Below are 16,714 nucleotides of genomic sequence, written 5' to 3' on the forward strand. Positions count from 1 at the left end.
TAATTAGCATAGCATTATGGTGTGACTGGACAGTAGTGTGACAGGTCTAGGGAGGAAAGTGTAACGGTGACCTTTTTGGAGACAACGCCAGCTGTCAGCAATTATAGGCAGCCTGGATTACAGGAGCCATCTCTCTCTCTCTCTCTCGCTCTGTATCTCTCTCTCTCGCTCTCTCTCTCGCGTCCTCTGCCACTCTTGCTTCACATATGTCCCTCAAGCTAATGCTACAGCAGTGTTCAATATTTGACAGATCACAAAGGTACCATTACCAAACCAGTTACTAATCTATCTGTGGCATTTGAAACAGTCCAAGTTAGACAAAAACAAACAAAAATATTGTTACCATTAAAAATCTTTGTCACATTCCATAGTGGTTAATATCTTGTTCTTGTTTAGAGACACAGGAAGTGCTTGTTCGTAAGTATCAAAGATTTTAAGGCTTTATCGGCAAATTCTAAAATGGAAGGTCTAAGGTTTTCCAAGCAGAGGGAAAACAACTGAAATCCCAACTAGTGGTGTGCCAACTAGTTTTATATAAGATTTGTGGTGATAAAGTATTTGTTTATACTGATTAAAAATATCCCATTAGTCGATTTCCATGTAGCGTCCATGTACTGGTAAAAAGGGTTAAACTACCCAGTACTACTGTATGGTCTGAAACCCGAAACAATGCTAAGCATGCTTTAAAATGTGAAATTGTCTGTTAGGGACAACCTAGATGAAAAAAGTGTGTATTAATATGTTTTAGCTTGCACACAAACAGTTAAGTATAAACCCACAGGCAAGAGTGTGGTTATATTGAATATCAGAGTGACTGTGTTTCTTCACAGGTTATCTCATACAGGTTATAAATAAGCGTATGACTGGGAGTGCAGTATTGCTTTTATACAATAGTTCTATAAACAAGAAATTAATATAGAGTATGTGACATATTGGGCACAGTATGGACAATTGTTCTGCTCATTTTTGCACCGCTAGCAGAAATAGATCTCAAAGAAGCTTCGTTGTCAGGTATTGTCAGGTGAGGAAAGGCTGAAAGGATGCAGTTGCAGATAAAGCAGTTTTGTAAAGTTCAGGCAGACAGATCCAAAAAGCATGAGGCAAAATGAAGGTCAGGGACTTGCAGAGGTCAGACATTCAGCAAACAACAGTACAAGAGAGCAGAAAACAGTGCAAAAATCAGAAAATGAGGAACACAGAAAGGGTCACAGCGAGTAATTAAACACAGTAACAAGGCTTGGGGTCACATGGTGATAAACGACACAACAGAGTGACTGGGAGCCTGTGTGTGTGTGTGTGTGTGTGTGTGTGTGTGTGTGCGTGCATGTTTGGTGACTGTATTCAGGTTTGGGATGTGTATATGTGTCATGGGAAATAGAGTCTGGTGCAGCAAAGTTTGTAGGCCATAGTGTATTCTGGGATTTGGAGATTTTATTCGAGTGACATAACTCACATTAATTTTATTTCCATTAAAAGTATTTCTTGTGAAGTTAGCATCCCCTTTTCCTTTTCGTCTTTAACTGCAGAACTGTTTTAAGCTAAAAGGTTTGGAATTAATAAATGGTTTAAACTAAGAAGTGGAATTTTAAATGGCAAACACACAAGAAAAGACATACATGATGTGAAATGTCCTCCCAGTTTGGTTATAGCAAATATAAATGCTTTTGGTACAATGCCTGACTAATCAATTTCTTGGACCAGAACTAATTGTTGTGTAGTTGTCATTATATAGGAATGCACACTCTACCTCCTTCCATACACCATTTTGTTTTATAAGCGTTAGGCTTTGTTTAAATGTAATTTTGTACTCTGAGTTTGGGGTTTTCTGAGGCACAGGACAAAAAATTCATTCAAACATACCATCAACAAAGCAGGATTTATACAAACACAACTTAGCACTAATGAGGCAGGGATTTAAACAAAAACACATCAGTGTCTGATTATGTGTGTGTTTGTCTTATCTTAACAGTTGGCAATTTCCTCATTATTTATTAATTGTTTGTTGGCAGGTACATCAGTAATGAAAGTGATGGCATCAGACGCAGATGACCCGACCTACGGCAGCAGTGCCAGGATAGTATACAGTGTTTTGGATGGAGAAAAGTTCTTCACTGTTGATAGACAGACGGGTAAGTCACAGACATCCAGTGCATTTTAGATCTTTCTTCTCTTCATGCAGCCTTTTTTCATTTAAGTTTTTTACTCCTCATTTTATAATGAACAGCATTAAGAATTAAATGCAGGACATATTCAAAAAGGCTACATTTTTACTGAGGAGTTTCTTTGAAAGACGTCTAAGAATATAACCGTTAAGCCTGCAGACTGTCACAGAGAGCATATGATAACCAGAAATGAGCCCATTTTCATTAAATCTACATTTTGTTAGCCAGGCAATACACCCATTACTGGTTTTTCACTTTCTTACTGCTTATTTAAAATGTATACTAATAAACATCCAGATCCATTTTTCCGGATGTAACTGTCTTTAACTGTCTTTATCCGTCATGTGGAGGATATATGATAACCAGAATAAACCACTACGATTAAGTCGGTCAGATATGCTTAGTGGTAGTTTTTAGGTTGAAGGTTAAGTTTATCATGGGACTAAATTAGTGCCAGTGGGAATTCTGGGATAAAAATCCTTTGCAGGGGTCATCAGTTTCCTGACATTCATCCAATATCAGCTTCTATATTATCATTAAATAAAAAAATAAAAAAATAAATAATAAAACTGCAGTCTCAGATAAGTATTTTTGACAGACAGTGAGAAATGATTATGATACGTCAGCTAGTTAGTACATAAATGTACAGATATATCACCTTCTATTACTTCCAGACTCATTTAAAACCATAAACAAATTCATAATATGCTTATAGGATAAAATAAGACATGAAAAACTGTATGTTAGTTTATGATGTGTCCCATCTGCCAATATTTTTGTTTCATTTTTCCATGCTGTAACTCTTTTTCTTCAGTCTCTTCCACTAGTATAAGCATATTTTCAGTGTGTTGTCAGGAATGTCCTCTCAGGAATATCCCTATACTTGTAATACATTCTCTGTCACAAGCTTAGGGTCTTGATTTGGCCTAACTAAGAATCCTAGTCATGTCGCTGACATCATGGATGCAAACCTGGTTACATTATTATGCACACATTATTTACACATGCTGAGTCAAACCAAGGAAGCCACAATGTGATGTATGATGAAATCTAAAGTCTATATATTGCAATAAATATAACAGTTATACAGACTCCATTCCTTGAGAAGCTATCGACAGATCAGCAATGGCTCCTAATGACAAGGAACTCAGAGTTTGAGTTCATTCCTTGCCCTTTTCAGAGGTTATAATTTATGAGCCCCCAGAGAGATACCATCCACTGTGTTGAGGCATGCCACAGTCGCTGCCACATACAACATTAGATTAAATGTGAACTAGCTGCTGTGTAGCTTGGTTAGTATTCTACCTTGGTTTCTACCTAAGGGCATACAAGGACCTTAGGTGGGACCTTAAGGATTTGACTTTTCATGACATTGTCCTCACATACTAGCATGGGACAGTGTCTCAGAGTCAGTAAAAACAATTTTAGGGCCCGGTGGATTGCTCCCTACCCACCGGTTGTTCTGTGATCTTATCTTACACCAGCCAGGATATATCCATGGTAACTCCAGTTCTTGCATCTTCAGCAAAGTTACAGTAGAATCTGTGCCCTTCTCTGAGATGAAGGCATGGTTGTGGTTTATATGATGTAGCCAAGGCATATAACCCATTTCTGAAATTCTCTAAGCTTCAGAAAGCCCAAGGGAACTACTGCTGCAGCTGTTGTCAACAATCCTAGCACAATTAGCAGGAGCCAGTAATGAACATAGCATAGAACATAATTAGCTATATATGTTTGGTAAGAACAATAATCGCTACATACTGGCTGATAATGAAGGCATCATGATCAATAAATATAATTTTAGGTCTATATAATATTTGGAGTATTTCAATATTAGGGAGGCTGAGCTGAGTAAGGAGGGTCCAAATATGGCAGAATCCTGTTGCCTGTGACAGAACATCCTACATGTGTCTATTCCTAGACACCCAGATACATCAAGAGAAGCCAAAGGATTAATCTTTGAAACCATATGTGGAGTGATGAGAACATGGACATAGGCATCACTGAGATCCACCACTGAGATCCACCAATGTCCAGTAATTAAATGTCATGATGTACATTTGACACCTTGACCTTCCATGACCTGTTGAGCCCTCTCAAATCTAGGATCAGAAGGACAACTTCCTTCTTCTGAACACAGAAGTGCATTCAGTTGAACCCTTTTCTAATGAACTCCGGTGTGTTCCTTTTTTATCATGCCCTCCGTAAAAAGGACTACTAGGGTCACAGTGGCAATCTTGTTGTGAGTCCTGAGATTGTTTGGTCTGCCACTGTCTCTTTATGGTGGTTAATACCAAGGCAGTGAACACATAGCTAGTGCCTTTCTTTAGCTACCAGGGTGTTCACACACTACAAGAGAAGGTCCTACAGCTTATTTCACAGATAACTCAGAACAGTGTGTGTTACAGTAGAGGAACATTGACTCAAATACACTAGCAATGGTCCACTTTTCAGATGGTTGGTGATGTTGAAAACCGAGTGGAAAAACAGAGGATGGAACTGACTTGTGAGGTGAAATGAAGGAAAATCAATTCCAGGTGCAGTGATGTGTGTTATCAGATCCAGCAGTCTGAGCAGCAAACAGTACATGTAAAAGAAACCCAGAAAAGGAATCCCACTTGACTGTGTTAGCAGCACTTAGTCACAGGCCCACCAGTTGGTAGATGTCAGAGTGAGTATAGAAAAAAATATCTGAACTAACAACAATGAAGGAAGACTCAACCTGAGGGAAAGACCTGCCTTGAGGGGAGATAGAGAGAACTCCAGCCCCAATGCAAGCATTAGTGACATATAGCTACTGTAAGTTAGCTGGCTAGAAATTGCATATACTGTAGTATTATCAGGCTCTATCATGCTAGTTGTTAGCTACATCACAGGAGAGGTGAATCCTTGGAGAACATGGTACCAAAGGAAAAATAAGCACAGCAGAATAATGAGGTGCCTGCTGTGTCACTGAGTGACACCACAGAGCAGTCATTTCTAACTCATGAGCAGCACAGTAGGTCAATCTAACGGTGGCAATTCTAACAAAGGTAACCGTCTCGATAATAGAGTTTGTTAGTTTTTTCAAAAAGGGCTGTTAGGAACTAAGAAAAAATGTACGTACTCGCCACAACAGAAGATAAGATGCTGTGTAAACTTTGAGACAGGATACCTGTTGCTCCAACCGTAGTCACAAGCTGCTATGCAGATAGCTACCAGTGGCCCGAAATGTGTACAAAGTGAGAAGAAGAAGAAGAAAGTTGTGTGACAGCAGCATATATTGACTTTGTTGGAATGTCTTGAAATGTATTCAGGTCATTTTCATTCACCTGCTGGTTGAAGGAGGACAATAAAAACATAATGTATTATATTCGGGTGAAATATGTGACATATTGGAAACCAAGTGATAGAATTTGTAACATTATATACACCACCGAAAGAGCTGTACAAATATCTTCAAATGCCATGTTTTGTTATTTGTTTGCCTTCTTTAATATCACAGAGGAAGTGATTTCTGACTTCCCCTATGCTCTTGATGCTTGAAGCTGTTGTCTCAGCCACTGCATGATGAACAGAGATATGCTGTTACTGTATATGCAAACATTTTCTTTATTCCTTTGGTACACCGCTCATACATATGTCAGAAAGAGACAGAGAGTAGCACTTTATAAAGCTCTCACCAAAGCATAGAGATGACTATGTAAAACACACATATTCAAGACTATTTCCAGTCCAGAAAGATGCTGGACTCTGGAAATAAACTATGTAAAGACGCTAAAGACCACACACCACCTGAATGAAATACACGCACATGCAAAGGATGATTGACATGTCATCATTCTTAGGTCTAGCAATACTTTCAACACTTGTGTATGATAGCAAAGGGCTGATAAGCATAAATAAGTTCTAAATAACCTCAAGGTTACCGGCTATGGATGTGTGCCACAGTTGTTCTGATATTAGAAAAAATAATTAGTATGTATTCCATTATTAATTCAAATGTCAGAAATGTATTCCGCAGTCCTGTTGCGTGATTGGTAGAAACTAGAACAAATCTCTGATGGTTAGGTTAAAAAAGGAAACTTCCCAAATGACAACAGTGAGCAGAAACCCTAATTTTCTCAGACCACAATTGAATATGATTTGAGGAGCTTGCTGCCCAAATCAGTGGGACTGGACTTCTAGTGGCTAGCATTGCTCTCAATCATACCTCAGTTTGTATTAGGGTCAGCATAGTACTTTTAGTAATTGCACCAAAATTTTGGGGGCCTTATTATACATTATAGAGCAGTCTATATTTATAGATTATAAAGCAGTGATAAAATAACAGATAATCATCTAATTTTTGTGTTACTAACCAGTTGCTTTCCTGGCCAATATCATTAGCCAAATCCAGTAGCTTTCTTTTTCACTTCTATTTGGAACTAATGGAATATAGACCTCATTTGCCTGACATCATATCACTTGTTTCTGAGTGAAATAAGCAGATTTAATATGCTGTTTGCACGGCATTAATGAAAAACAATTTGAATGATGATTAAAAACTAATTTGTGTCAAAGTTTTGCCAAAACACTTGTTTTGATTAAATTGTCTGTCAAAACTGACCACTATGATTTTATTTTCAAAGAAATGACAGACAAAAACAAATAAATATGACAATCATCAGTCATTCTGTTAGATTATAAAATATATTGAACTCATTTTAATATTTTATGTAACGTGTGTATACAATGCTGGCCTTCACATCCTTTAGAGGACAGAACTGGAGTGTCTGTTCTTTTCCTGGGGGTAGCTCATGCTGTCTTACAATATTAGGAGACAAGCCAAAGCTTTCAATAAGTCTTTCAGGAAGAGCGTTCTACTGAAGATTTTCCCCTGGTTCAAGGCTGGGTTGTTTTCTGTCCACACTACAAAGATGTTATACAACTCCACAATGAGCCAGTGGACCCTTAAGGGGGTGAGGAAGAAACTTTCACCTCAGGAGGGTTCACGTCGTCATCTTCTAATTCTTGGCGATGAATTGATTTATGATTTGGATCATATTCAGTGTGGTGCTCTATTTCAGACACATCCTCTTCCACTTCTTTAGTGTCATCTAAGCCTTCTTCATCTTAATCTGAGTTCTAATCAAATATACAGTATGATCAAGAGTTATGGTTAGTGAATCATCTGCTCAGTGTGTTGATGCAGAAAGAAATGTGGGCAAGGGGCTAAAATACTGTATGTGTGTGTGCGTGTGAGAGAGAGAGAGAGAGAGAGAGAGAGAGAGAGAGAGAGAGAGAGAGAGAGAGAGAGAGAGAGAGAGAGAGAAAGAGTTCTGCATGATTTATTACAGTCTGTAAACAAAGAAATTTAACTAACCAACCAAGTGCAACTAGTTGTCATTAATTTTGTGTTCAGTTGCCTACTTGGTTGTCAGTCTTATAGCAATCACATTAAAGAAACCAAATTCTTGATAAGAAATAATAATAATAATAATAATAATAATAATAATAATAATAATAATAATAATAATAATAATAAATTTGACTTTAATGCATCTATTTGTGACCAGGGGCAACAGTTATATGCTCTCATAGTGTTTATAGTTAAAATATTACAGTAGGTGCACTGATTCTCCCAATTCATGCTATTTTTTTATTAATGTTTCTTAACTAGTTCAACAAATAATGTTAAACCCGAATGTTAATCATTGGCAGTTTGTTTGTTTGTCTTTTTGAACATAAGTTGGAAAGAATGTCAGAATGTTAATTCTGGCAGAAGAGTGATAAAATTTTCTCTACTCTCACTGCCATGTTTTATTTATTCCTAGATTACAGTATATATATATACGAATTTCACAATATTTCACTTTGGGATTTGAGGCAGACTCTACTGCACTTGTTTTTTTGGCTCTGATAATCCTCCCCTTGATGCCAAAGATGACCATCACCATGTCTGCCACTAGCTAAAGTGACCTTTCCTCTTTCTCTTCACAGGAGTGATTCGGACGGCCGTGGCCGATCTCGATAGGGAGACTCAGGACCGTTATGAGCTAGTTGTCAAGGCAACAGACATGGCAGGCCAAATGGGTGGTCTCTCTGGTTCCACCACGGTGACCATAGTGATCACGGACGTTAATGACAACCCTCCACGTTTCCCTCAGAGTGAGTGCTTATTAAGTATGCCTTAAAACAGACATGTCATTATCAATGGCCTTTCCATGACTCTTTTTTTCCTCTGGTGGTGAACAAAAAGCTTCCAGTGGAATATGGAAACAGCTTTGTTCATGCATTTGTTCTGGTGTATGACCTCAAGATATAAAATCCTGCTACAAAAAAAAAAAGCTTAATTATAATGAAAGTTCCTAACTAGGAGTTTCTTCTTAAAACCTAGGCATGAAACTGATGAGAGTAATTTTAGTAAGCTTTAAAAGCTTGAGCTTTTTTAAGTAACTTTTTAGCATTCCCAAGGGAGGAGTCTCTCCCATCAAAATGGATGATGGTTTGTTTCACAAAAGTGATTGGTCACTGATTTAATATTGGGTTGTGTAGTAAACCTAGAGACAAAAAAATCCAATGCATTAAGTCTTAAGAAATTGAATTAAACATGCTTGTATTAATGACAAGAATATCATGCTACTACATACAACATCACATTCTATTACCCCTTATTATGTCTTACTACTTCTATTAAACTTAGTTTTTTGAATTCTGTTTATTTAAGTGCATAATCTAAGAGGACTGGTTGGTTTTCTGACCAATGCAGATCTATACATCAGCCAATATAGAGAAATGTCACTGTCAATATTTAGTTACGAAATATCTATAGCAGTGATTGAAATGTTATTCATTGAGAAAGAATTTACTGTTTGGCATAAAACCAGTGTTGTAATGTAACGGAGTACAAATACTTCGTTACTGTACTTAAGTAGAAATTTCACGTATCTGTACTTTACTTCGCTATTTAAATTTATGTCAACTTTCACTTTTACTCCACTACATTTCCTAGATAAAATGTATACTTTTACTCCGTTATATTTCCACTAAGCATCTTCCTTACTCGTTACTACAAAATAAAATCAGAAGAAATGTGTGTGACTGCAATAAGGGAGGTTTGGCGAAACACTGATCCTAGATTGCATTACGCACATCCGCGCGCTCTACGGAGAAGCACAGGCACGCGCAGCGTGCACACGCAGTCAGAGCTGGAGGCGTTTATCTATAACGTTAATCGTCGGAAAGCCGCAAAGACGGCAACCAAAAGCAGTGAAATTTCACTATTCTTATTACCAGAGTTGATAGCACAAACAAAATATTAATGCAAACAATCCATTCAATACTAAATAAAAATAACATTTATTGATTTGGTCTTTTTCTTGTGAATATTTTTTTTTATTAATGACTGCATTCATCGGACACACTGTTTGTAGAGAATGCACACATACATAAACTGATCTGATTCAAGACTGGCAACATTACATCATGCATAAAATTTTGGTGTCCACTTTTGCCATTTAATAATACCATAACTTTTGGCTTACTATGTAGTCATATAATATATAATATAAAACTCTTCTTGTTTTAAATTCTCACTGAGGGCTAAACACCTTAAAAATTAAATTCTAGAACCACCCCTGATCTTATTCCTACAGAAAATCACTGAAATTTTTCTTTTTACTTTTACTTCAAATACTTAAGTACATTAAATATCAGAAAATGACTTTTGATACTTAAGTACAGTATATATCAGATACTTTAAGACTTTTACTTGAGTAATATTCTAAAAGGTAACTTTAACTTCTACCAAAGTCTTTTTCTAGTACGATACTTGTACTTTTATCCAAGTATTGCTTTCTAATACTTTATACAACACTGCATAAAACAAATGTGTTTTCAGCAGCAGTTAGTTGTGTAAACATTGATCTTAGTTGGTCTCTATTAATTAATAGTTGTGGTAAGTGTCATTATACATTATAACTCCCCAATCATTACAGTCTATCCACATTCAACAGTGAAATACAACATTTCAAAAACTCTTAGTCTTTAAATGCAGTGTTTAAAATCTTGACAAGAAAATTAAATTAGGTTTGCGCTTGTTTTTGCAGTTGTAGGGCCTACTTTTAGGACTAAATGTTCCTCTGGGAATTAGGTCTAAATGAGAAATAAAAATAGACTTACTGTAAAATTAGCATTAACATGAGAATTTTTAGGAGTTTTCTGTAAATTAGAGAAGGTTATAGCTCGTCTCATAAATCGCATTCATATTGCAAAATATGTTTTATTTATCGCCAGAATTAATTTGCCAGTAAAAGGATTAAATAAATAAAATAATTAATAATTAAATATGCAATACTCTAAGCACCATAATTCTTTAAAACATTTATGTAACTGTTTGTTGACTTAAACCTCTAGTTGAAAAAAAAAAAAGAACAATTATGTCCGAGGCCCTCTGGAATAAAAATAGTACATTTTGTCATTGAGGTATACTCGGGGACGAGTACTGCATTGAAATCATTAACACAGAGCAGATCCATCAATAAACCACTAAGGAAATATATAATTAGCCATCAAAGAGATCACTCAGCATGCTGCCAAACTGCTGCAGCTGCCAAAAGACAGTGTCCCAGCACTGTATTATACAAGTTTCTTCTGCTCTTTTGGCTCAAGCTGCCTGTTCTGTTTATTAAATTCAGTCAGATTTTATTGTTAATAAGCTTATTTTTTAAAGAAGACATCATAAACACAAACTTTATTTAAGTATATTGTCGTATTCTTAGTATACTTATACAGTATAATGTTTCTGGACCCAAACAAACAAATTTTCCAGAATACCAGTATACGTGTATACATATGATCATATATTCTTTTAGGTAAATTAAAATATCAATAAAAGGTGCAAAAACTGAAAACTAAGAAAGTAAAATAAAGCTTATTTTCAGAAAAATTGTCTTGTTTTTTGTCAGGAGTCCAAGTTAAGTAAATATTAACTTGCTTTGAGTACAATTTCACTAGAAATGTGGCAGCTAAAAAGGTCATTTTTGGTTCATCGTTAATTACATTGTTGTTCTAATTCTAAGACTAATACTAACCCTAAAACTTCTAATTTCAAGAATCTTAAGAAATGTCAGAGATTTTTCACCTTCATGACATGTTTGTCTGTCAGTATCTGAAAATGGAATTAAGACAAATTGCTTGTCTGAACATAAACACCTGGTCAAAACGTAGTTTTATTCTGATTTACTAAATTTCGCCTTAAGACAGCTGATTGAGAATAGAGTTTTACATCAGGACTGGGATCCTGAAGGTTTTTTCCTGTTATGTGGGGCAGCAGTGAGTCATCAGATATAAAGCTCAAATAAAGTGGTCCTTCGTAAATTCTGGATAAGGGTTATGATGGTTTCAATTAGGCTTTTTGTAGGTTAAAGAGACAACTACATTTGTTGGATAATAATAACTATGTGAATGGGGAAAAAAATCTGAATAGATCACTCAGTAGTTAAGTCTAATTATAAAGTTTCAGGGCCAGAATTCACAGACCCTGCTGCTTTTGCTGGTATTTTCCAGTGTTTCCAGTGGCATAGTGGTGGGGTTTATATTTAATGATTGAAAAGTAAAAACAAATCTACTGTAGACTACAGCTACTTCAAATCTTTTTATTTTCTTTATCAGTAGATACAATACTGTAGTACCAATAGATTTTCTTAAGTATTTCTATCTTTACCTGGCCTATTAGTGGCAATATATTCATAAATAAGCAACACAAATAATGGTTAGTTTTTTTTTTAAAACAAAAACAAATGTTTATATATTTAATGTAAATTACATTAAATTGTCTAAAATATGACAAGACACTACTTTCCACCAATAAAGTTCTGTGTACGTTTATCCAAATAGAGGTAAAGACATTTCATGTTAAAATACAACAGCGTCCTGACTACTTTTTTTTTTTTTTATCAGACCTGTGGCTATAAAATTATTCATTTTTTATACTTAAAAAATCTGATAAGTTGATTTGTAAAAAGTGTTAAATCCGAATACAGATATGAATATTTCAAACACTTAATGTGATACAGTAGTTGCATACCTCAGGGCTTCAGGGTTTTCTCTCTACCTTTATGTGATTAAGTTTACAGATTTCTACACTATTTAATGCTGCTTGCTATGGACCAAGCAGCCTGATCCAATTAGACTGGCTGAATAAATGAATATCTGGACTTGTCAAATCCAAAGCTCTTTGGACAGAGATTGTTAGGTCTGTGTTTAATGGCATCACAAACACTCCTGTCTGTCTGCTCTACAAACTGACAGATGTTGGAATATGAGCTCGAAGAGGAGGGGATTTGGAAAGTCAGTGAGAAATCTCATTGCTTACATGCTTACATATCACTGTGGAACTCGAGGGCAAAGCTTTTAATATTAGTTAAAGCCATTGGAAAACTGGGGCATGTATGGCTCTGTGTGTGTGTGTGTGTGTTTGTGTGTGTGTGTTTTGGGGTGGTGACTGTTAAAAGAAATTCAAATCAGACTCCAGTATATTAAACACATTGAAGTTCACATGGGTATTTTTTTTCTACCCATTTCCGGTATTTTCTTTGACTCCTATCTTTCCACTAGTCATTATTTCATTAGATTTAATACAATGAAGAGAGTGTGTGACTCAGGCTTCCAGTCCCCAGTGTTTCTTCTTCTTCCTTTCAATAGCCCCCTTGTTTCCTCTCCATTTTCCTCTTAACCACAGAGAAGCCCACATTTAGGCCATTCCCTCCTGGCGATCTAATTGAGAATGCTTATTTTGCTCTGCAGAACGTCAAAGTAATATTGTAGATTTTAATCTTGATAGAATAGACACTCACTTGCTTTATTAGGAACACCTGTATACCTCCTTATCTTGTGGCAACAGCATAAGGTATAAAAGCATGCATTTCAAGAGCTTCAGTTAACGTTCATGAACATCAGACAAAAATCAGAATGGGGGAAAAATATGATCTCTGTGACTTTGATCATGGCATGTATGTTAGTAGCAGCTGGGCTGGTTTGAGTATTTGAGAAACTGCTGATCTCCTGAGGGGGGGCATGGTGGCTTAGTGTTTAGCACGTTCGCCTCACACCTCCAGGGTTGGGGGTTTGATTCCCGCCTCCGCCTTGTGTGTGTGGAGTTTGCATGTTCTCCCCGTGCCTCGGGGGTTTCCTCCGGGTACTCCGGTTTCCTCCCCCGGTCCAAAGACATGCATGGTAGGTTGATTGGCATCTCTGGAAAATTGTCTATAGTGTGTGATTGCGTGAGTGAATGAGAGTGTGTGTGTGTGTGCCCTGCGATGGGTTGGCACTCCGTCCAGGGTGTATCCTGCCTTGATGCCCGATGACGCCTGAGATAGGCACAGGCTCCCCGTGACCCGAGGTAGTTCGGATAAGGGGTAGAAAATGAGTGAGTGATCTCCTGAGATTTTTACACATGACACTCTCTGGAGTTTACACAGAATTTATGAGAATACTACAGTAGCTGTGATAGTGGAAATGCCATGTTGATAAGAGATGTGATAGGAAAATGACCAGGAAGGGCAAAGTAACCCAAATAATCACTCTTTACAAACATGGTGAGCAAAAAAAGCATCTCAGATATTTTGGGTACAATAGTTGAAGACTACATTGGGTTCCACTCCTGTCAGCCAAGATCAGGAATCTTAGGCTATCATTGGTACAAACTCATGCAAGTTGGACAAACTGAAACTTTTGCTTTGCACTGATCCTACAGTACATGGTCAATTACAGTAGATTACTGCATGAAAGTGCAGGTGTAATGCTGTTCCTAATGAAGAGGACAGTCAGTGTACATGATGCACTCTTACAGATTTGATGTTCTAACATCCATACAGGTCTTTTTTTATGGATTGTACTAGTGTTACTTACTGTATATGTAGCAATGTTTGTATTATTACTAAGATAATTATTAAAGCATTTACAAAAAATAATGAATGATACATAATAGCTGTCTAATAGCAGCTTTCTTAACAGGACTTGAGGTGTTTCACCAAGAGGGGATAGCTGAAGCACAGTTGTAATTTTATTTTCAATTTATTTATTATTGTTTATTTTGTTATTGTTTATGCTACATGGGGATTCTTAAAAAGCATAGTTAAATAAAACGGATGTCTTTTTCCACTCAGCCAGAAATGTTGTACCGAATACTAATAAAACTGCTATTTTGTGCGATTCAAAGCAGCAGCATGCAAGCTGTGACTTCCGTGTTGTGAAATATAATGTCCTCAAAGCATCACATTTAAAAATTGACCAGTGTTATTTCTAAAGCACAAAAGGTATTTTATTAAGACAGCACAAAATGGGCTCTCCTACTAATATAAGAATGTGCTATGCCTTTATAAAGACCCACACCTTACAAATTCTCCCAGCTTGGCAGTCCCCTCCATACCAATGGGCACTAGTGGCTCAGTGTTTAAGACTCTGGGCTACTGATCAAAAGTTCAGGGGTTCATGCCTTAGATCTTAGAAATGACACTATTGGGCCATAGAACAAAATACCTAAACCATTTTGCTTCAGGAGTGCTATCATGGTTGACCCTGGACACTGACTCAAACTTCCTAACAAGAAGAGATATGTGAAAAAAGCAATTTCATTGTATTATATCTGATAATACAAGGCATCTTCATTCTTCACATGTATAACGCAGATGTGTATGCCTACTGGATTTATAGCTCTCTGTCTGTTTCTTTTTCTCCCTCTGCTTATTAGAGATGTGTCAGTTTTCAGTTCTAGAAGGCATGGCAGTGGGCACATCTGTGGGCAGGGTGATGGCCACAGACGCAGACATGGGCGAGAACACGGACATGAGCTACCTGATTAAAGACGAGGAAGGAGGAGAGCTCTTCAGAGTCTCCACTGACACAGACACACAAGAAGCCATCATTATTATCAAGAAGGTACACTCTGAGAAGCTACTCCAATATGGAGAAAAAAATCTTTAGAGATGTGGGAAAAACCTACATGTGGTGAACTGACATTTTCTATTTTAGATTTAGGATTCTATATTAAATATAGGCTACAAAATGTATAAGTATTAAAAACATTTCTATATTGTTTGAATAGTGTACTATATATTTATACAGAATGGATTTTTTTTTTTCATAGTTTTTTATATTCATAAAACATGCATACATCTACTTGGACTTGACAATTGACTTTACAAAAAAGTATTTAGTCATTAGCATAAAGATATGACTAAAAATTAAACTGATAAGGAAAAATCATGTAGACAACAAATTATCATCAATAGTACTTTGTTGCAAAGCTGTTGCTGGAAATTACAGCTTCTACACTAAGATATAAATAGATGTTTGCAGTGTTGTGGTCATTTTTGGCCCATTCCTCTTAGCAAATTGTCTTCAAATCCCCAAGGTTATGAGGAATCCTCATGGACAGAAAAGTGCAAAGTCTTCTATAAATATTCTGTGGAATTAAAGTCAGGACATTGACTATGCCATACAAGGCCTTCCTGTATGTTTGGGATTGTTGTCTTTGCAAATCTTCTCCCCAGAGTCAGTTTTTTTGGCTGAAGAAATTAAACTCTCCATTTTACATGTGTCTATGTACATCTCTTCATTCATGCTTCCTTTGATGACATGTAATATGCCAGTACCCTTTACAGAGAAGCAGCTCCATGTCATATCATTGCTCTGACCCCCATACTGATAGTATGGCGTTCTTGGGAGCAATCTGTTAAGATATCTGGCATATCAATCCTTTAACCCATGTTAAAAACTGTTTTTCTGATTTCTCAGCCTATGCTAAGTATTTTTAGATTTGTTTCTGATCTTTAATGAAACCTTTGCCTTTAAGTACATCCAATCAACCAATTAGGAGGCAGCAGCACAATGCATAAATTATGCATAAATTCATGCAAGTACAGGTCAAGAGCTTCACTTAATGTTCACATTGAACTTCAGAATAGGTAGAGTATGAGCTCTGATCAAATAAACACTGTTATAAAAAAAACATGGTGAGCAGAAAAGCATCTCAGAACAACCTTAAGGTAGATCAGCTACAACAGCAGAAGACCACAAATCTCACTCTGCCAAGAACAGGAATCAGACACATGGAAACTGGACAGGGGAGAAACTGTCCTATACTTGAAAGCTGTACTTGATTCTGGTCATCTGCTATTGTACCCCAATTCACCAGAAGCTCAATCAATCTATTTAATTTGTATAGTTTAAAGTTTGTATAGTTTAAAAACGGATATTGCCACAAAACAACTTTAGAGTAATATATAAATTTAGGACATACATTCAACATTTGTATTGATTTTAATGATTATATTGAGTTAATGTTGTCAAAGAAAACTCCCTGGGATATACAGTAAGGAGGAGAATCTGAAGAGGAATCAGACTTGAAAAGCAACCCATGCTCATCTGGGTGACACCAGAGATTGCTATTATAAAAAGAATTCTCTTACATAACTGTTCTATATAGTCAAAAATTGCAATTGCGTAACCAGTAGATTCATTCTAGTAATAACTTGAAATATGTCTTGTTGAAGTCATCAACTGTTCCCTGATGGAGACTTTATTACACA

The 16,714-nt window shown here is 36.5% G+C and overlaps 1 protein-coding gene across 1 annotated transcript in view; it reads left to right on the plus strand.

The window, feature by feature from the left end:
- LOC132844609 (cadherin-22) overlaps window positions 1–16,714 on the plus strand; it is a 105,195-nt gene that overhangs the window by 32,254 nt on the left and 56,227 nt on the right. Inside the window, exons 3-5 of the mRNA XM_060868232.1 lie at window positions 2,010–2,129; window positions 8,124–8,291; window positions 14,875–15,062. Of these exons, the coding sequence (XP_060724215.1) occupies window positions 2,010–2,129; window positions 8,124–8,291; window positions 14,875–15,062 (476 nt within the window). The remainder of the gene's footprint in view (window positions 1–2,009; window positions 2,130–8,123; window positions 8,292–14,874; window positions 15,063–16,714) is intronic.

Source organism: Tachysurus vachellii, chromosome 4, assembly GCF_030014155.1.
Source record: "Tachysurus vachellii isolate PV-2020 chromosome 4, HZAU_Pvac_v1, whole genome shotgun sequence".
Lineage (NCBI taxonomy): Eukaryota > Metazoa > Chordata > Actinopteri > Siluriformes > Bagridae > Tachysurus > Tachysurus vachellii.